The sequence below is a fragment of the Balaenoptera borealis genome, assembly GCF_965194805.1.
Source record: "Balaenoptera borealis genome assembly, chromosome: 11".
NCBI lineage: Eukaryota > Metazoa > Chordata > Mammalia > Artiodactyla > Balaenopteridae > Balaenoptera > Balaenoptera borealis.
In genome coordinates this window covers 70,131,522-70,153,368 of record NC_138868.1, presented here as the reverse complement: position 1 = coordinate 70,153,368, position 21,847 = coordinate 70,131,522, and the positions used below count along the sequence as shown (strand labels likewise).

The window sequence follows — 21,847 nt, the reverse complement described above, 5'->3', positions numbered from 1 at the left end:
AACAGCTGAGGGGGTGGTAAAAGAACAGCCAAAGAGTGTAAGAGAAAACCTCCTCTTTCCCTACATGTATATGCTGATCCTTGATGGGGGGACTGAGCTGAGACTCGGGTAAATCTGTTATAAAACGTGAGTGGGAAAAGATGATTCCGTTGGCCACACTTTAACACACTGATGGACGTATAGGCCTATATATGCTCTATAAGGAGAGGAAGACCTATACTGGACACTACTATGAAGTGATTGTGTGACCTTGGACCCATCTCTTCTCTTTTCTAGGTCTCAGTTTCTGCATCTATATAATGGGAGAGAAGCAGTTTGGATGACCTGCATGAAAAACAGCCCCCTGATTCCAAGACAGCAGCTAACTGTAGTAGCTCATAAATGATCAGCAATGTAATCTCTGTGAATAGACCTCGGCACGAAAGGCAAAGAAACAAACATCCAGTGGGAAAAACATACTAACTCCAAAAACAGAACCTTGGTGCCTAGCCCAATACCAGGCTCAGAATAAGCCTTGAAGAAAGGAAGAAAAAAAAGAGTGAGTTGCCATTAATTACATCCAAGTTGATACAGCACAAACACGAACAACTAAGACTAGAGAAGGTACAGTCCTAGAAGTAAAGAACGGTAAGAGAGGGTTCTGGGGCTCTCTTGGGAGCTCTGGAAAACAGAAGTCATGATCACTCTCTTTTGGAGGCCCGTGCCTGCTACAGGTGCTGTTTTTGTGCATGGATACACATCTTTTCTTGAAGGCCTACTGGTATTTCCTGTGAAGTTTTTTGAGGGTGGCAGAAAAAAGAGCCTAATGAGAGAAACTGCCATTTCACTTGGAGATAAATTATCAAAATATGGATGGCTTAATGGGTTGAGATAGACCTGCAACTCTTCACCACCAGAAATTACCATCATCTCAAAAGCAGCTGCTTACTAAAGTAGGAAACCACTAAGGATGTGCACTCACTAAAGAAATCAATTTGCATCCCGAGGCAAGAGGAAATGTTATAAAAACTTACCGAAGAGCAATATTTTTTTCCCTCAGAAAATGAAACTATAAAAAGGGATGAGAATTTCAGACAGGAAGAAAAAATAGTCACAGGAGATGCACCTTACAGAGGACGATGGATGAGTATTCTAAAGAGACAGATACTAAATAATTTACTTTCCTATAAATCTAGCATATTCCTCTGTAATGTGTTTTGTTATTTATACCGACTGCACTATAAAATCTCACCACCTTCTCTGGGCTACTTCAAGATATACCCACACAGACAACATAATTTCTCATCCTCTGTCTTTATACTGGACCTTGTCATCTTTTTTGATTTTTCAAATAAAATACTCTCTCTGTTCTCTTCGGTAGACTTTTATCAGAGCCATCTACCCCTGAACAGAGAAGCATTTCAAGATCAAAAGAGAGGCAAAATCATACTCTTTTAGCAAACAAGATAAAGATTCACACATAATTAGGCTGGGAGTATAGCATTATTTAAATAGATATAACGTTTAAGAATAATCAAACTGCTGTAAGCTATTCAAACACTGGGGCCAGCTCTGAAAACGAAATGGAACTGACAAGGTGTTTATTGAGGACAAGGAGAGCAGGGAGGGGAAAGAGGGTGGGGCAAACAACGGTTTAATAGAATTGTGTCCGTATGTGCCAGACACTCTGTGTAGTTCATTGATGAAGTAGGGATTAGTAGCCCCATTTTACGGATGAGCAAATGGAGGATCAGAGATAATTTAATTTGGCAAAGCAGATGGAGAGAGGCAGAATAGTCCATTCTTTCTGTCGCCAAGCCTATGCACTTTCCTGTGTGCTAATACCCACCTCCGTGATCTCATCTAGGAATAAAATAAAGGTCTCTTAGAGTAATCATTCATTCACACACCCTTTATTGAGTGCCCCCTGCTTTCCAGGTACTTAACTAGATGCTCTAAATAGAGAGATGAGTAAGACAGTTGGTGCTGACAACACCCGCCACCGTCCCTGGAACACATTGTCTAACAGAGGTCATCCTGGGGACGTTTCACCTTTCATTTTTCTTTTTTTTCACGTTGAAATCTTTTATTTTGCTAAACTTTATGTATTTTGTAAAACGTATTTGCTAAAATAGAATATAACAGTCCACATTCTCTGGTTTCTAAACATTTAACCGCTGATGACTTCCATAAGATGTTGTTCTTCATAGTTCAGATGCCTGATCTGAACAAATGTGACTCCATATTGGATCAGTTTATTTAACTTTAACCTTTGTATTCTATTGCTTTTGCTACAAGTTTAGAATGTTGCCTTAGAGCCTGAAATATACAGGATAGCCCATTCTAAAGCCTCTGCCCTTTAAAGGTATAACACTTCTCCATTCATATAGAGATAAAGTTGCAGAACAGAGAAGAACATTTGTCTTGTTGGAGGAACATCATGTCTCTTGATTCACTGGCCTGTCACGCAGTGAGCAGTATGGGCTTGGACTCGGTAACAGTTTTATATCTCTTTACACCAACCCCGTGTTAGGAAGCATTATCCGCTCTTTACAGATGAAGGACAGGGGGTTCAGAGAGGTGAGAGCCTGTCTAAGTTCTGTGAGCAGTGCCCACATATAACCTCAGGCCTGCCTGAATGGAGAATCCATGCTTTCCCACACCACCTCCATTCACTATCTTGATAAATCAAGTTGCATGCCCGTAAGGAGATTAAATCTAGTAGGTGAGGAAACAGTCTATACAAGTGATCATAACATAAGAAAGAATTAGTGCATTTATTCCCTTATTTCACGGCCGCCTTCTCTGTTAATGAGGTAATCAGGGCTAAAGTCACAACCACTAAGCTAACATGTTAATTCACTGTTTAGTTTATGCATCATTTTCAACGTTGTGCATCTATTTGCTAGAATTAGCCTTCTATCTCCACTGCGATCACAACTGGCTATCAAGGAATGTGTATGACTTTGAATAAATGAGCTGAAAATTCCATATTTTTGCGCTTCATGGTAGGGAGAAAAGATCAGGCCAATATTTTCACATAACAGATTTCCAAATCAGGCAAGAAGTAACACTTAGAATTCACCAGAGAAATATAAGCTGTACTTGTGGAGTTTTCTGTAGTCCTTTGCTGCTCTTGTTTCTTTAGCAAGCTCCTTAGATTGTGATAATGACAATCCCTTCTTATAGTCACAGATTTGAGATGAAAAGTTCTACAGACTCCAAAACCCTTACAGCGCATACACAGTTAAGCCAAATATCTGAAATTAATGCACAGGCAGAGTACCCACAGTATACAATTGAAGTGCTTTCCATCACGGGGATAGCAAACTATAAACAAATCATTAATGTCCTCCTGGCTACCTATGCAGACGTGTACCTGCCAGGTCAGCTTCTAAATGGATCGTTTCAAGCAGAGTCCATTTTATTTGATTGGGAAGGAGAGATATGCAATAGAACCAGAAGGTTAATGTGAGTTCAAAAGGAGCATAGGGTTACCTTGGCAATTAAAGGCTTTCCAGGAGGTTAATTACCCACACCCAGAGCTTACAACTCACAAAATGTGTCAGCAGTTACAAAAATTTGTGTACAGCAGAGAACTCTCTTCTGCGCTCTGAATGATATTATTTTACTCACTTTTTTTGCAGGGCTGAGTTAAAGCAATATTCTGTCCATGATCCATTCAGAAAAAAGAAATGAATGCCATTCAAATGCTCACAGCAATGTTATATAGAAAAAAAAAAACAATGTGGCTAGGAACTGTACAATTTAGAAAGTGGGAGAGAGACAGAAGAGGAGGAGAGACAGAAAGAGTAGGAGATAGAGATTCAAGTGGTTTTTGAAAACCTTAGCAGGGTAGCTTACCAAATGAAAGAGCACCTGTGATGGGCAATCCTGGCATGTGGGCAGAGCTGGGGGGGCGAGTTAGTGTAATTCAGATGACCTGTAGGTTTTTAAATCTCTACCCTGGAAACTTCAGAAAACCCATATCTGCTTGTTAGCTAGAATCACGATGGGGTTTGTATTAGACCCTCATCCAAGTCACGGTCATCTTTCACCTGGGTCCCTCTCAAAGCACTCCCTCCCAGTCTTCCTACTACTGAAGCCTTGTCCCAGCCCGATTCTGCTCAGAAGAACGGCCAGTGATCTCTCACTCTGCAATCTTATCATGCCCCGACCCACCCTGCTTACTGGCTTTCTACTGCACTTGGGAGAAAATTCAGAATCCTTACTACAGCCCTATTTGCTTTGTCCAACTTATTTCCTACCACCTCTACGGCCCTCTAACTTTATACTCTTAATCACACTGGTCTGGGTTCTGTTTCTCCAACAGAACCTTGGCTTCATGTCACCAAATGTCACCTCCTCAAAGAGGCCCTCCTAACCGCTCCATTGAACGTTGCCTATCACCCCCTCATTTTCAAGCACTATTATGGAACCTTCTTTGAGTGGTCTCAGAGAGCTTGTGCCTGAAGTGACAGCATGTATTCACTGATCACGTGTCTCCCCACCCTTCCTGTTCATTCTGTATCCCTGGGACATAGCTCAGTCCTGGGGACACGGGCTGCGTCCAGTGGTCGCTGCCTGTGGCTCCTTCGGTCCTGCAGTTGCCTGGAGCTACTGTCTGTCTTGGAGTGTGGAGATGAAGCTGAATCTTTAGGAGAAGTTCAGGTATTGTGACACCACATGATAATAAAACCACAACGATTCTAACTACATTTTACTGAGCACCTGTGTTGTCCAAAGGACCAAAGTGTTGAGTGAGTATTTGTGTAAGTCTGTAAAGGATGTGAAACTGTTAATGATTCTTTTGGGAAGTGTATTCAAATGCCTGGAAAACACTTTTGCCTCTTTTCCCTAGAGTCACACTCTGCACCCACGCAAACACCCCCAGAACACCACCTTTCCAGGGACAAAGCAGTAAGTGATCTCAGGCAGATCCCCCAGCTAATGAGACACCCTCCCTTTTCCCTGCTGGGAGGTAATAGGTTCAACTACCTGAGAACATAGCCTCTCCAGGAGGCCTGGACACTGCTACAAAGGAAAGAAGCCCATGAATATAACACAAGGCGTTTTTATTCTGGCAAACTGACTCTAATTCTGGACCAGGTATGTAGCCCATTAGGATGATTTTGAAAAAGAATTAAAATAATTATTTTTCGGCAGCCTGGAGTCTTTCATCTTCATGTGATGGTAGCAATGTTTTAAAAGGCTTATCACAGGGCTGCATAATAATAATAATCCTTTATTATGTGTAATGCTTTAGGAGTTTTAAAAATACTTTGATATAAAATATCAGGTTTGATCCTAATAGAGATCCTTTGAGGTATATGGAGTAGCAATTATTTGCCACACTGAAGTCCAGGGCAATTAGACAGCTTGCAAGGCTCCAACCTAATCATGGCAGGAAAGCCCTAGAACCCAAGGCACTGATTCCAAGTCCAGTGTTCTTTAAATAAATCATTACTGGTGAACTGACTTAAAGGGGAACTTCAGAAGAGATTGGAGGTGTGTGTGAGTGTGTATAGGACCTGTGGATTCCAGTGAGTGGTTCTTGGGGCTGACAGATCATTCTAGCAGCATGGACACAATAAAACAAAGCTCTGCCTTCGAAGCATTGTCATCCGTTCAGTATCAGACTGTCACACTTAAATCACAGCGTCACACATACTACCCAGGCTTCAAGCTTCCCAATAAAGATACTCGATATGTATGGAAAGAATGTTCCACAAGACTCCTTCATATCTATTTTCTCTTCCCTGGTCTTTTTCCTCCAGAAATAATGCTCTTATAGTTTTTTATTGCTGTTGTTTCTGTCTTAATGAATTATAGGATTACATTTTATGGTTTCAGAAACAGTCTTCTCGGGCAGTGAATCAACTGGCAGCTTTCTCTTTCTCAACCCTCTCCCGAGAAAAGAAATGAGGGGCCGAGCAGCGCACTTCTTCACAAAGGATGCACTTCACTTTAACTGCGGCACTCCGGCTCACTCTCTTTTTACCTCTGAGGCCATGATGGCTTACAGGGCTCTGCTCCTGAACTTTCTTTTCCAGTTATTGACAAAGGGGCACAAAGTCGATACATCTGCTCACTTTCAGGAAACGCAAAGTCCCCCCACCCTGCCATCTACTCTCTGCACACAGGAGTGCATTCAGAGGAATGCACCAGAAATCTCCAGCTTCAGAACCGACCAGTCCAAGAGAAACAGCCGCATTTCACAACCCACTGTTCACACACATTCAAGTTCCAGTTCCCGTGGAAGGTTAAAGTAGTTCAGGAAAAGTCACTTTTAATGAATACCGGCTCCCTCTAGGCGCTTACCTCCAGAAAATGTTCTGCCTGCTGTTCTCGATCCAATTTCCTTGAAGTTGTTGTAATCAGACCTGTGTAGAAATGAGAATATTTGACTTTTAAATATCTGGGGCAAGCAGCTTACTGAGTGTGGGAAGCAAGTCCAGTTAAAGGAAAAGCAAAAGCAATGGGGAACAGTATAACTGGCCAGTCCTCAGTGACAGTCAGATGGTCTCAGAATTATTCTTCAAACAAAATAAAATTTACAAAGAAAACTTGAAAAATTTGTTTCTCGGTTCTGCTTACCACACATGAGGTATTTTCATCACTTTGGGGATATGAAACCTCACTAAAGAATCATTGTTTTTCTGATAATGAGGAATTTCAATGATTCATTTGCATATGACTGATATTCTACCATAGGAACCTTATTAAAGATTTTAAGAGTTCTTGAACAATTAATAGGTTGTTGAAGCTGATTAGATTCAGGCTATAAAACAGAACTTTTCTTATTTAACATTTTTCTGCTTATATAATCTTTTTGGTTATACTTGACAAAGAAGGTTATATCTGTAATAACTACTTGTACACATAATTATTTCAAATATAATATCTCATATACGGAAGATCTCATACTGTAGTTTTATCACTTTGTCTTATTTGTTTAAATCTTTACACAAAATAAGTTCCACATGGGAAATATCTCTCTATCTTTCCTATGAATGGCATTTCCCATAAATGAATCACCCCTTTGAGTATAAAGGCAAAGAAAAGGGAAGGAGAAGACAAAACCTTCAAGGACACTCAATTTGTCTTTTGCAAGTTTTATTGTGATTATTGTCAAATGGCAATTAGGAGGTCAAATTTACATTCTATTTCTTGAATCTTCAATGCCCCTGAAGATAAGAGACTATGGATTGGGCTGTTTTCATGGCATATGCTGATTGACATAACAGAGAAATCACATGAAAAGCTCACTCCCAATGCTGGTGAGGTACATGAAATATAGAAAAGGCATTTAATCAAAATCTGCTGAGGTCCTCACATTTTTGTTTTCAGGTAGTAGGTGGGAGTAAGACTACCAGAGGTTAGACGGCTCCACATGGCCTTCAAAATAAAATCCCACTGCAGGTAGCATGACTGTTTACAAGCTGACCCTGAGACAGGAGGGAAGGGCACAGGGCACAACCTTTAAAAGAATGACATAGCCGTGGAGGATATAACAAAACTGGTTAGAACCAATTAGGCCCCAGATGGCAGAAGATTAGACTTCCAGTAGACCTTGAGCCTCATTATATGCTCATTGTAATACATTAGTATTAGCTAGATGACACACCCACAGGCACCATGGCAGTTCCGAGGCTAACCTTAAAAGGCCAAATAATGAGCCCAGTTCCTGGAAATCCCCGTCCCTTCCCTGTAAGAGCTGGAATAATCCTCCCACTTGTTAGCCTATGAAATTACTCAGCCTGTAAAAACTAACCACCCCATATTTCGGGCCACTCTCGCCCTTTGAAATGTACCGCATTCTGTCTATGGAATGTGTATCTCCCTAAATACACCTTCTTTCCCACTTAGTTCTTGGGGCAGAGCCCCCTTGCCGGCCCACTTGTATCCCTCAAAAGCATCCTATATTAATAAATCTACTTCTTACTTATCACTTCGCCTCTCGCTGAATTCCTTCTGTGCAGAGACATAAACAGCCTGAGCTTTAAGTACGTCCTGACCCCAGGTGAGTGATTTTAACTAAAAGACAGTGGGTTTGAGTCCCAGCCCATGGGTTCACGTCCCAATCTGAGTTTTGGCTGGGTTCGATTCCCATCCGAGGTGTGATTGGGTTCCAGCCCCAATCTGACGTGTGTGTTTCAAACCCACTCTTCTCCACTCTCATCTGTCCGCACTCCCCATGGGAGGGAAACCCATGTTCCCGTTGCATAAATGATCTGCCTTTCCATGAATGCTTTCTGGAATGGGCCCCACCCATCCACAGATTTTTCAAATTTAGCTTCATCCACAGATTTTTCAAATTTAGCTCAGGTGTTAGCTCAGGTGTTGGAGAGGTGACCCTCTCTCCCAGGGTTAAGGGTCTACCTGATACATACTAACAGAATGGGTATACTCCACCACAGTATCGTTCCTGGCCTTTTACTGCAATCCTTTGCTCATACGTCTGTATTTTCCTGCTAGACAGGTTGACAGAGTGACTTCATGGGAAAGACCTGCCTTCCGATTCAGAAGCCCTGTGGTCCACCTAAGCCCCTGGCTTAAAACAAAACGGGAAATTCATTAAGGATCAGTTGACAAAAGTGGCTGTAGAAAAGATGGATTATTCATATTCTAATCTTCAGTTTTGCTACAGACAGACTTAGAAAGTGTCTGTTTAGGAGGGTATTATTCTGTGTGTGGGGAGAGTATCTGTGGATGGGGAGGGAGTGTGTGCCTTTAGTATCCATTTAAACCGTTTCCTAAATTCCTCTGTGTGAATGGCACAGTGCTAGGAACCTCTGAACTATTGTCAGAGATGACAGAGAGAAGACCGTTCTCAAGAGTTTCAAGGGAGAGAAGCAGTAACTTCCCTTCCCTAGCTGCCCATCAGAACCTCCCGGGAAACTCAGAAAAACAGAGATCCTGTGCCCCACTCCATCCCTCATTTACTGTGTCTAAATCTCCTGGGATGATGCCTTGAGATGGTCCTCTGATTCTAAGAGGAGGCTTTCTGCAATTCCACTATCCTTTGTTGAATCTCGCTGTGACTTTTTATTGACATGAATTTTTCTGCCCATCCAAGAATGAAATACACCTGAGAAGCTTTAGCATCTGGATCAGACCTTGGGCTCAGTGTGTGTGTGTGTGTGTGTGTGTGTGTGTGTGTGTGTTGGGGGGGCGGGCGAGGGGGGGATGGAGATGTGTGAATGCACTGGTGGGTGAGGTGATAAAGGAGGAATAAAGAGGAGCCGGCCCTCTGAGTCATATTGACTAAGGGTCAGCTTGGTCACACCAGGGAGCATCTAAAGCACAAATCTGACGCCTTCATTTTCAGGCCATGCTTTCCCGGAAGATCATATGTCACGGTGGCTCTTTCCAAGTGAGATGTAAGTGTGTTCTCGAAAGGGGGTGGGAGGCTTTCACAGACCTCTCCACCTCTTCAGGGGGCATCCTCTGTTAGAGGTCACAATGGAAATGAGAAATACTTGTTATATGGAGGCTATAAACGGGTGAAAGGGCTGTCAGCCTCTGCTCTTGTTCGCCTGCTGCTCTTCCAGGAACAAAAGACCAGGAGCCCTTTTGCCCTCTGTCTGCACTCCCCCCCCCCACCCCCGTAGGATCTCGTGTCATTTCAGGTCCTCCTTGCCCAGGTCACGCAGCCACAGCCCATTGTGGTATGACAGTGCTCAGGAAGGGGGTCAGCTTCCTCTCCCGATTATCCTGAGGGTAATTCTTTAGGAAAGCCACTTCTTTTCACAATGCCCATGCATAAGTGGGAGAGCAGTGTGTCTCCCTTCCATCTGCCTACCTCCCCCAGGATGTGCTGTTCACCTATTTATCAGCCAACAGAGAAGAAGACAGGCTTCCTGAAAAGTCTGAAGCAACATACACAACAGTGAACCTGGAGCTGTGAGAAAGCCAAGGAGTTTCTGTTTGTGGAGGAAAGGCAAGGAAACCTCTGCAGGTCTCAGTTCTCTGGGTTTCTATAACCTTTATTTTCACAGATCTAAAGTAAAAGGCAGGGGAAAAAAATCTAAGTCAAAAGTGAAAATGAGTAGGAAATGGGACAAGTTGGGGCAAGGGACAGAGAGTGACTTCTAAGGGGTACAAGGTTTCTTCTGGGGCTGATGAAAATGCTCTAAAATTATAGATTATGGTGATGGATGCATAGTTCCACAAGTATTCTGAAAACCATCGAATTGTATGCTTTAAACAGGTGATTGTTATTGTGCGTAAATTATGTATCAGTAAAGCCATTTAAAAATCAGTAGGAGATCACAAACGCTGCCTTTTATAAATTTTATTTTTATTTATTTATTTATTTACTTATGGCTGCGTTGGGTCTTCGTTTCTGTGCGAGGGCTTCCTCCAGTTGCGGCAAGCGGGGGCCACTCTTCATCGCGGTGCGCGGGCCTCTCACAATCGCAGCCTCTCTTGTTGCGGAGCACAGGCTCCAGACGCGCAGGCTCAATAGTTGTGGCTCACGGGCCCAGTTGTTCCGCGGCATGTGGGATCTTCCCGGACCAGGGCTCGAACCCGTGTCCCCTGCATTGGCAGGCAGATTCTCAACCGCTGCACCACCAGGGAAGCCCCAAACGCTGCCTTTTAGATTTGAACACGTCTTTCATGTTTGGAGGAAACAGATTTTTTTTTTTAATTCAACCTGCTTTTTTAAAATTTATTTATTTATTTAAAATTTTTGGCTGCGTTGGGTCTTTGTTGCTGCGCGCAGGCTTTCTCTAGTTGCGGCGAGCAGGGTCTACTCTTCGTTGCTGTGTGTGGGCTTCTTTCTCATTGCGGTGGCTTCTCTTGTTGTGGAGCACAGGCTCTAGGTACCTGGGCTTCAGCTGTTGTGGCACGTGGGCTCAGTAGTTGTGGCTCACAGGCTTTAGAGCGCAGGCTCAGTAGTTATGGTGCACGGGCTTGGTTGCTCTGCGGCATGTGGGATCTTCCCAGACCAGGGCTCGAACCCATGTCCCCTGCATTGGCAGGCGGATTCTTAACCACTGCACCACCAGGGAAGTCCCTGGAGGAGACAGATCTTTAAAAATACTTAAACGGTTGAATGACTAAGTGAAATAAGTCGGGCAAAGAAAGACAAACGCTGTACGATATCTCTTACATGTGGAATCTAAAAAATACAACAAACTAGTGAATATAACAAAAAAGAAGCAGACTCGTAGATATAGAGAACAAACTAGTGGTTACCAGTGGGGAGAGGGGAGCGGGGAGGGGCAAAAAAGGAGCAGGGGATTAAGAGGTACAAACTATTAGGTAAAAAATAAACTACAAGGATATATTATACAACACGGGGAATATAGCCTATATTTTATAATAACTATAACTGGAGCATAACCTTTAAAAATTGAGAATCACTATATTGTACGCCTGTAACTCATATAATATTGAACATCAACTACACTTCAAATAAAAAATAAATTAGGGCTTCCCTGGTGGCGCAGTGGTTGAGAATCTGCCTGCCAATGCAGGGGACATGGGTTCGAGCCCTGGTCTGGGAAGATCCCACATGCCGCGGAGCAACTGGGCCCGTGAGCCACAACTATTGAGCCTGCGCGTCTGGAGCCTGTGCTCCGCAACAAGAGAGGCTGCGATTGTGAGAGGCCCGCGCACCGCGATGAAGAGTGGCCCCCGCTTGCCACAACTAGAGAAAGCCCTCACACAGAAACGAAGACCCAACACAGCCATAAATAAATAAAATAAATAAATTTAAAAAATAAATTAAAAAATACTTAAATGATTGAATGAATGAATGAATGAATGAATGAGTTAGTTTAGGAATCTGGTAGGAAGAGGGGCTGGAATGAATAGAGCCATCAGGTTTGTCCCTGGGGAATCTAGAACATAAACATAATGAAAAGTACATTTTGGGTTAAAGTCACAACTGGTAGTTATTTGCACTGAAAATAAACCTTGTTGTCTAGACAGGGCCAGCTAAACTAAGAAGGGGCAAAAGCTTTCTTCCTTCTAAAGTTGTATCCTTAGGATGAGCTATGGAGCTTCAGCTGCACAGTGTGTTTTACAGTCAGACAGGAATGAAGTGAGCCATCCCTCCCAGTCCAGAGGAATTAGTCAAAATTGCCAAAGCTGCATCTTCCTTTCTAAACAACTTTGTCGTAGCTGAATGCAGTTGGGTCTTAGAACAGGGCAGAGACCGTAACAGAGCAATCTCCCTCTTCAACTGCTCTGATTCATCACTGTGGAAGGCACCCTTATCCTGTAATCGCTGCAACACAGAGCCGTATACATCACACATGTAACTGTAGACCCATTGGGCACAGTAAATTGGGGACTGACATGATGAAATTGAATTTCAAAGATAAATCATAGGCAAGCTTTTGAATGTGGTTTGGAGATATAAACAAACACATCATTTGATATAATTACATATGCAAACCTCCAATTTAGGAGGGGAATTACGCCAGTCCTAAGTGAATGATACTCAGTAAAGAGGAGGGGAGAGCATATGGCTGGAACCATGCAATTACTTTAAAAAGGACTGTTTTTGATTTTTTTTGTTGTGGAAATGGGGGAATCTAACGACCTTTCTGATAAACAGTCTGAGCATGAAAATATGGCTGCCTTTTCAAAAAAGAACTCAAAATGTTCTATGTAGTTATGGTCAGAGAAGTGATACTTGTAAGGATGACATCTTTCCCCTGCTTTTCTGGCCTGTGGGTGTCCTGGGTCTCAGCTGTGTAATCTATTGCCATGACATTGACATTTCCTTTAAGTACTGCTTGAAGCAGTGTAGGTCTTAGCTGTTTCAGCATAATTTTCCAGGACTGTTGGAAACTGAGTTTGGTATTACAAATACAAATGGAGTATCAGCCCTGTGAGCTACAATTAGTGCTTACTCTCTTTTTTCATATTCAATTTCATCTGCTTACCATTTCTCCATGCCTACCCTGGCTATCTGGGAAACCCTCTCATCGTCCTTCCAGATAGTTCAAATGTCACCTTCTCTGCAAAGCCTTCTCTGACGTTTCCTCCTCTAGCATGTGGCAAGTAACTCATCTATTGTTTGGATCTCTTTCTAGACCACAGTTTCAGGACGACATTGGGTGGTTCACCAGTTGAGCTCAGGAACCTCAATCAGTGCCTATTATGTTTGTTGAATACAACAATACTACTAGTACAGCACCCAATATTTGGCTCTAATTATTTGTTAAAGAGTCAGTGTTCCCTAACAGGATATAAGTAAAGGTAGTTAATAGATCTTATTCATCTCATGTCCCTGGCACTTAATATAGAACCTGGTACATTGAGGGTATCAAGCAAAACTTGTTTGAATGAGGGTTACATGGATACAGTCTCCCAGAACTCTCAATATTGTTTTGTTTTTTTCTTGTTTTTATAATAAATGTATTTATTTATTTATTTTTGGCTGTGTTGGGTCTTCATTGCGGTGCACGGGCTTCTCATTGTGGTGGCTTCTCCTGTTGCAGAGCACGGGCTCTAGGCATGTGGGCTCCAGTAGTTGTGGCACGTGGGCTCAGTAGTTGTGGCTCCCAGGCTCTAGAGCGCAGGCTCAGTAGTTGTGGTGCACAGGCTTAGTTGCTCCGAGGCATGTGGGATCATCCCAAACCAGGGCTTGAACCCGTGTTCCCTGCATTGGCAGGTAGATTCTTTTTTTTTTTTTTAACATCTTTATTTGAGTATAATTGCTTTACAATGTTGTGTTAGTTTCTGCTGTATAACAAAGTGAATCAGCTATATGTATACATATATCCCCATATCCCCTCCCTCTTGCATTTCCCTCCAACCCTCCCTATCCCACCCCACTAGGTGGTCACAAAGGACCGAGCTGATCTCCCTGTGTTATGCAGCTGCTGCCCACTAGCTATCTATTTTACAGTTGGTAGTGTATATATGTCAATGCTACTCTCTCACTTCGTCCCAGCTTACACTTCCCCCTCCCCATGTCCTCAAGTCCATTCTCTACATCCACATCTTTATGTGCTCCTAGGTTCATCAAAACCATCTTTTTTTTTTTTTTAGATTCCATATATATGTGTTAGCATATGGTATTTGTTTTTCTCTTCCTGACATACTTCACTCTGTGTGACAGACTCTAGGTTCATCCACCTCACAACAAATAGTTCAGTTTTGTTTCTTTTTATGGCTGAGTAATATTCCATTGTATATATGTGCCACATCTTCTTTATCCATTCATCTGTCGATGGACACTTAGGTTGCTTCTATGTCCCGGCTACTGTAAACAGTGCTGCAATGAACATTGTGGTACATGTCTCTTTTTGAATTATGGTTTTCTCAGGGTATATGCCCAGTAGTGGGATTGCTGGGTCATATGGTAGTTCTATTTTTAGTTTTTTAAGGAACCTCCATACTGTTCTCCATAGTGGCTGTATCAGTTTACATTCCCACCAACAGTGCAAGAGGGTTCCCTTTTCTCCACACGCTCTCCAGCATTTATTGTTTGTAGATTTTTTGATGATGGCCATTCTGACCGGTGTGAGGTGATACCTCATGGTAATTTTGATTTGCACTCCTCTAGCGATTAGTGATGTTGAGCATCCTTTCATGTGTTTGTTGGCAATCTGTATATCTTCTTTGGAGAAATGTCTACTTAGGTCTTCTGCCCATTTTTGGATTGGGTTGTTTGTTTTTTTGATATTGAGCTGCATGAGCTGCTTGTATATTTTGGAGATTAATCCTTTGTCAGTTGCTTCATTTGCAAATATTTTCTCCCATTCTGAAGTTGTCTTTTCATCTTGTTTATGGTTTCCTTTGCTGTGCAAAAGCTTTTAAGTCTCCTTAGGTCCCATTTGTTTATTTTTGTTTTTATCTCCTTTGCTCTAGGAGGTGGGTCAAAAAGGATCTTGCTGTGATTTATGTCATGGAGTGTTCTGCCTATGTTTTCCTCTAAGAGTTTTATAGTGTCTGTCCTTACATTTAGGTCTTTAATCCATTTTGAGTTTATTTTTGTGTATGATGTTAGGGAGTGTTCTAATTTCATACTTTTACCTGTAGCTGTCCAGTTTTCCCAGCACCACTTATTAAAGAGGCTGTCTTTTCTCCATTGTATATTCTTGCCTCCTTTATCAAAGATAAGGTGACCATATGTGCGTGGGTTTATCTCTGGGCTTTCTATCCTGTTCCATTTATCTATATTTCTGTTTTTGTGCCAGTACCATACTGTCTTGATTACTGTAGCTTTGTAGTATAGTCTGAAGTCAGGGAGCCTGATTCCTCCAGCTCTGTTTTTCTTTCTCAAGATTGCTTTGGCTATTCAGGGTCTTTTGTGTTTCCATACAAATTGTGAAATTTTTTGTTCTACTTCTTTGAAAAATGCCATTGGTAGTTTGATAGGGATTGCACTGAATCTGAAGATTGCTTTTGGTATTATAGTCATTTTCACAGTGTTGATTCTTCCAATCCAAAAACATGGTATATCTCTCCATCTGTTTGTATCATCTTTAATTTCTTTCATCAGTGTCTTATAGTTTTCTGCATACAGGTATTTTGTTTCCTTAGGCAGGTTTGTTGCAGTGGTAAATGGGAGTGTTCCCTTAATTTCTCTTTCAGATTTTTCATCATTATTGTATCAAATACAAGAGATTTCTGTGCATTAATTTTGTATCAGCAGGTGGGTTCTTAAACACTGTGCCACCAGGGAAGTCCAATATTGTTTTATACAGAATGGCCACAATGGCCCCAAAGCATGGGAGTTAAAGTTATCTGAATGCTTTCATCCATTCTTTGAATAATTTTAATGTTTTCCCAATTTTTGGACAACCTCTTCTGTGCTGATAGTTGGAGATCATTAGAACAGTTCCTGATAGACTTTTTTTATTTTTTAATTTTTCAGTGGCTAGTTAAAGATTTTAATCTTTAATGTTAGATACAGGGGCTATATGTCCTTTTTATGGTTCTCCAACATTCTGGTTTCTAGCTAATTTATGGGGAAAGGTGGGCAAAAAATAATACAGTATTATCCAACATTTATTGAGTACTATGTGCCAAACACTATACTAAACAGTTTGCATATGTGACCTCATTTAATCTCACAAGAGTTCAGAGACATAGCAACTATTTTGACTCTGTTCAGAGTAGGAAACTGAGGGAAATAACTTGCTCAAGGTCAGCTGTGACTGAGTCATGATTCAAACTCAGGGATTCTAACTCTGAAACTTCTCCACTGTGTTCCTAGCAGACAAGGATACAGAGCCATGGCAAAGCCACCTGTGTAGGAGCCAGAAGACCTGCGTCCCAGTTTCACCTTGGTCAGTAACTGGTTATGAGATTTGAGCCATCACATCTTTTTTTTTCTAGACCTGTTTCCTCATCTAGGAATGTCCTGAAGTCTCTTTTCAGTGTGAAGAGTCTCTAGTAATATAGAAACATTAAAAGGTGATCATTCTTCTTCTTCCTTTCCTGCTCCCTCACTGGACCCCGCTTTCTGTTATGGACCTGAGTTCAGCTGTGCAGGACATGGGTGGGTCACCCAGGCAGGAACAAGAGGGGTTGTGTTCTGGTTTTTATTTATCCACAACATCAACACTTAAGCACTCATATCCATATTTCTAAAAGGAGCAAAATAAAAACATCAGTTAACTATGAATGTATGTTTTTAAGTAGGAAAGAAAAAAACCACTGTAGTTATTCTCATGTTTATTGTCTCTTCCACAAGATTCTAACCTCTAGAAATGTAACAGAGAAGAACAAACCTGACTCCATATCGGATCTATTCCTTGAGTTCTAGGGCTCTGCATCTGGGTAAAAGAATGTTGCCTATAACTGGAAATATACATGATAGCCCATTCTCAAGGCTCTGACCTTTAAAGGCATTACACTTTTCCATTCATATAGAGATTGAAAAGTTGCAGAAAAGAAAATAACAATTGTCTCGTTGGAGGTTTATAGAAATATTGTGACTAGATGTGGACAGCTGCAAGAACAAAGGATTCCTGCACCAAGTAGTTTGCAACAACCAGCCACACCCCTTCCCCTTTTAGAATAAAAGAAGCCTGATCAGGTAAGTTGGTTCTTTGGGACACTAGTCCACCGTCTTTTCGGTCTGCTGACTATCCAAATAAAGTCGCTATTCCTTGCCCCAACAATTCGTCTCTCAATTTATTGGCCTATCATGTGGCAAGCAGTAAGAGCTTGGACTCTGTAAGAGAAAGTCTTTTTCTACCTCTCATTTCAGACTATTAGGAAGGCTTAAAATATTCCCTATAGTATTTACACATGGACATCAGACTGTGCACTGAATTAATTCAAAGAGAATGAAATGGACACAGTACATGCAAGTTTCAGGTTGTAGAAAAAAATTAAAGTTGAGATGAAGACACTTATCAGGTTTGCCTAAAAAAAGACTAAATAATGTTTGTTTGGACTACATGATGTTTGTTTCAAAAGAAAAACCAGAAAGCAAAAACATATACATATGAGGGGGGTTAAAAAAAGGATTCTGGGAACTGGTCCCATCAGGCATTCTTCTTAAGTAAGGGCTGTTTCATCAGATGTAAAGATTTGGAGTTGCTCAATTGGGCACACAGTGCTGCTATTAAATTTCCTTCAGAAAATCTGGGGACTTCCTTGGTGGTCCAGTGGTAAAGAATCCGCCTTCCAATGTAGAGGATGCAGGTTCGATCCCTGGTCAGGGAACTAAGATCCCACATGAAGCGGGACAACTAAGCCCTCGCGCCACAACTACTGAGCTCGTGTGCCTCAACAAGAGAGAGAAAACCCACGTGCCACAACTAGAGAGAAGCCCATGCTGGGCTGCAACGAAAGATCCCACATGCCTTAACAAAGATCTCACGTGCCGCAACTAAGACCCGATGCAGCCAAAAAATTAAATAAAATAAATACATATTTTAAAAAAAGAAAATCTGACAGGGGAAATCATCGATGGAATTCTAAGCCTGCAACTTGGACTTTTCTTTATAAATAGTGACTTCCAAGGTGCTGATAGAAATTTTAAAGCTGTATAAGTGAGAATGCATCTTAAACTGAAGTATGAAAGACCTTGCGGGTCAAACATTATTCATAGTTGTTGGTTTTCTGTCACAGGTAACTTTCACTTGTTTTTCTTTGCAAGCCAGTGGATAGAATTTCCCAATTCTGCCTCAGCAGTAGGGAAATCGCGGGGAGTTCTCTCCTGCCAGAAACACTTTCCCCTTTGGATACAGTATTCTGTAGGTACTACAGGTAGCAAAGGGGAAAAGCCAGCTTGTAAAGGAAAAGTGTTGATGCTGGCACATACCTTGCACCTTCCCTTCAGGCCTGGATGACAGATGGACTTGCCTGCAGCCTGGAGGGAGAGTTCTGAGGTTCAGGCAAATCCTGCTCCCTCATTGTGCTACTCATGACAGATGAAATCGATTGGGGGATCTGGGTCAGGGCAACCTGTCATTAGAGTGAAGGATAAGATAGTGGCTAACAAGGGAGGGGTAATGCTGAGGATGTATGGTGGAGAATATTTCCAAAAGCCATCTCCTCTGAATAATTCTCTCTCATACAAGGTGATCCTGCCACACGCACCCACACATACACACACACACATATACATGTACACACACATACACTTAGGACCAGAGATGCCGTGTACGAGTCTCATTTTGCCAGAATCCCTGGATACTTACCAGTCCCATCTGTTCTTCCCTCAATTCCTCGCCTCATCACCAATCCTCATGGCTCTCTCCCTCCCAGTCTCACACGGCCCTCCGGCTCTGCCTTCTAATTCAGCCTAGATGAAGAAGTATTTGTGCACCTGAAGAAGTCTCTAGGCGATTTAGCTAAACCTTGAATGCTATATTGGATTTCTTCAGAGAAATTAAGCTACAGATGGTGAACCAATATTAGGGATGTCGCAAGAAATGATGCCATTTTAGGTGCCATTAACATACCACTGATGTGTGTGCTCAGATGTGCAATATGGCGCACGTCTCCCCTTTTCTCTTTCTGCCAAGATATTTTTTTTAACAGAATTCTGAATATTGGATGATCAAAATAAGGAAGAAGTGGCTGGCAATCTAAATTATACTATATGGATGGGTTTTAAAGATTATCTAGCCTGAGAGGCACCATGAACCATCATCATGTACCATTAAGTAACCAGTACTCAGGCTCTGACATCAGACTGCCTGCCTTCACATCCCCGTTACCAGCCCTAGGCAACTGCCTGCTCTTCGGTGACTTATTTAGCTTCTTTAAGTAAAATGAGGCTTATTCAATTAAATAATCAATTTTAAATGCTTGGCTTGGTTCCTGGGACATCTTAAATGCTCAAAAATGTTACTCTTATTATTAGTTCCAAGAATAATGCCTGGAGTATCATATGTGTTCAATGGTCTAATCTTGCTTCCTTCCCATCTTGAGATTCCCCTCACATGGGTCTGAACATTGGGGCAACAAAGAATTGCAAAATTTCTACTTCTTACCCTGCCATCTGACAGATAAGGAAACCAATGCTCACAGTTTGAATAACTTGTTCAAAGATATATTCATAAGAAATCCTTCATCCGTACAATGTTAAATTTTATTGAGAGATGAGTGTGTATTCTTATTTCTCAAAGTGTGACCGGGATAAGGAGCATCAGAATCACCTGGGAGCTGAGTTAGAAATGCAGAACTGCAGGCTCCTCCCATACCTCGGGGATTTGCACCTATGCTACATTTTGAGAAGCCTGACTCTAGACCATTGCTGTGCAAACTTGGCTGTTCACTGGAATCACCTGGGGAGCTTTAAAAAATACTGATGCCAGGGTCCCACATCCAGACATTCTGAATTATTTGGTATGTATGGGGGCCTAGGTACACGAATTTTTAAAAAGCTCTGGATGGTTGTAATAGTCAGCCAGGGGTGAGAATCACTGTATATACAGTCGTTACCAATAGGTGCTGGGGTTACGGTAATTAGTTTTTCTGGCTTATCTAAATGGTCTAGTTTCTCCACAATGAACAACACTCAGTTTTATAATATAAGATCATTTAAAGGCCCGTAAAATGAGACACCTGGCACATGGACCCCTGCATATCTTCCTATGAATTCTGCAAGGTTCTATGCTGAACCCTCCCAAAAAAGGACTAAACTATGGTTGCCAGATCTGTTCTGACTTCACATCTGCTACAGGCCTGGTGTCTTCCCCTAATACACTGGATTACCTCAGCTACAGTTTTCCATCTTCACCCTGGCACACTTTCTTATATTGTTACACGTTTCCTAGCATCTTCTGGCCCTCAGGATCCTCACAGCAGAGGTTAAACCCCACCTCCGTGGTGATGCTACCTCTTTCCCACAAAAGCATATTTTTACATGAGACACCGTGGGAAGAGCCAAGAGGATACAAGAGTAAGTCCCCATATTTGCCCTCATGAAACTAACAATCCAGTAAGGGAAACAGACATGTATGCAGATAACTATGAAACTAGGTGTGAGTGACACGCCCTGGACAACTCTGGGTGCCCTGAAGAAGGATTATTGCAGAATTGTGCAACTAGAAAAGATGAGGGAATAAGTTGAATTTGTCCTGGTTTTGAATGGTGAATAAGATTCTAACAGAGAAGTTGGAAGAAGTTAAAATGTCAAAGCTGTAGCTAAGAATCATGAGACAGAAGGTTAATGAAAAGGTAAATCTAGGTTTAAATCTTGGCTCTGCTACTGCTTAGCTGTGTGACCAAGGAGAAGTTACATCACTTCTCTGATCTCAGTCTTGTCATGTCTGACGTGGGGATAGTAATAACTCCCTCACAGGCTTTTGGTTAAAAATGATCCAGATGAAGTGCTTAGCATGGTGCCTTGCACTTAGCAGATGCTGTTTTGAAAAATAGAAACAGCATCTATAAAAGGCAGTGCATTATCTTTAATTTTTATTAAAAACCTGAAGAGCACTGGGATGTTATTTCTGATTACATTTTAAAGGAAAACTTTATTGTCTCTAGATTGTTCACCTCTGACAATGTCTGAAAATGTAATAACCAAACAACTAAAGGTTGAAGTTTCCTTCTGCTTATTCAAATGAACACTGTAAAGTTCATTAATTCCTGCCACACTCCAGAGGTGTGAAAGCCACCCCTGCACTCCCCTTAGAAATGATTTCACTGCAAATAATTTGTCTCTACATCTGTTTTCACACGACAGATAAAATCAGGAGGATGGTTAAAGTGCAAATTACTCAGAGGATGTGCAAAGTCTTGAAAACACACACATGCTTTTGTAGGTGTGCAATCCTTTAAGATCATCTCTGCTCTATGAGGTCTTAGGTAAGAGCCATGTTTTGAAACCCAATTTAAAAAATCTGGGAAAAGCATCACTTGTTATGGAGAGCTTTGAAAGTTATCAGAAGACTGACACTTTTTTTTTTTTAATATAACACATTTTCCAGTTAATTTTCACATAATTCAATCCTTTTCTTTTGTCCTAAATTTTTATATACACTGTTAAACCTTATTATTTTTCATTCTACCTATCTGAGAATTTGTAATAGGTCTGCGGCTGGTTGAAGTTTACCTTTGTACTACCTAGGTAAATTAATAGGGTGGAAAGTTCTCAGGGGAATATTTAATGTACTCCAGACAAACCATTTGCAAAGCACTTTAATTTTAACAACCCCCATTTTGATGTTCTAATTGCAAATGGCCCACGTAACTATTCATTAGAGTCCATCCAAGCAGGTCCTTTGTTTGGCAACATTTTGTTAACACTAGCATTAACCTTATGTGTTTATTTGAAATCAGGAAACGTGTGTTTCCTGAAATATTCTAGAATCTGCATTTTCAACTTCTGTAAAATCCTCCTCAATGAGAGTCCGAATTAATGGAATTTCATGGCCCTTCTCTTCCTTGGGAAGACGTACCATCTCTTGCAAGAAAGATGAAAGTT

At 41.6% G+C, this 21,847-nt stretch overlaps 1 protein-coding gene across 8 annotated transcripts in view; it reads right to left on the bottom strand.

Moving 5' to 3' along the window:
• Positions 1-21,847, bottom strand: part of FAT3 (FAT atypical cadherin 3) — a 702,395-nt gene that overhangs the window by 208,839 nt on the left and 471,709 nt on the right. For all 8 annotated transcript variants that reach the window (XM_082340432.1, XM_082340440.1, XM_082340439.1 and 5 more), the window contains one exon: positions 6,301-6,362. In XM_082340432.1, the coding sequence (XP_082196558.1) occupies positions 6,301-6,362 (62 nt within the window). The remainder of the gene's footprint in view (positions 1-6,300; positions 6,363-21,847) is intronic.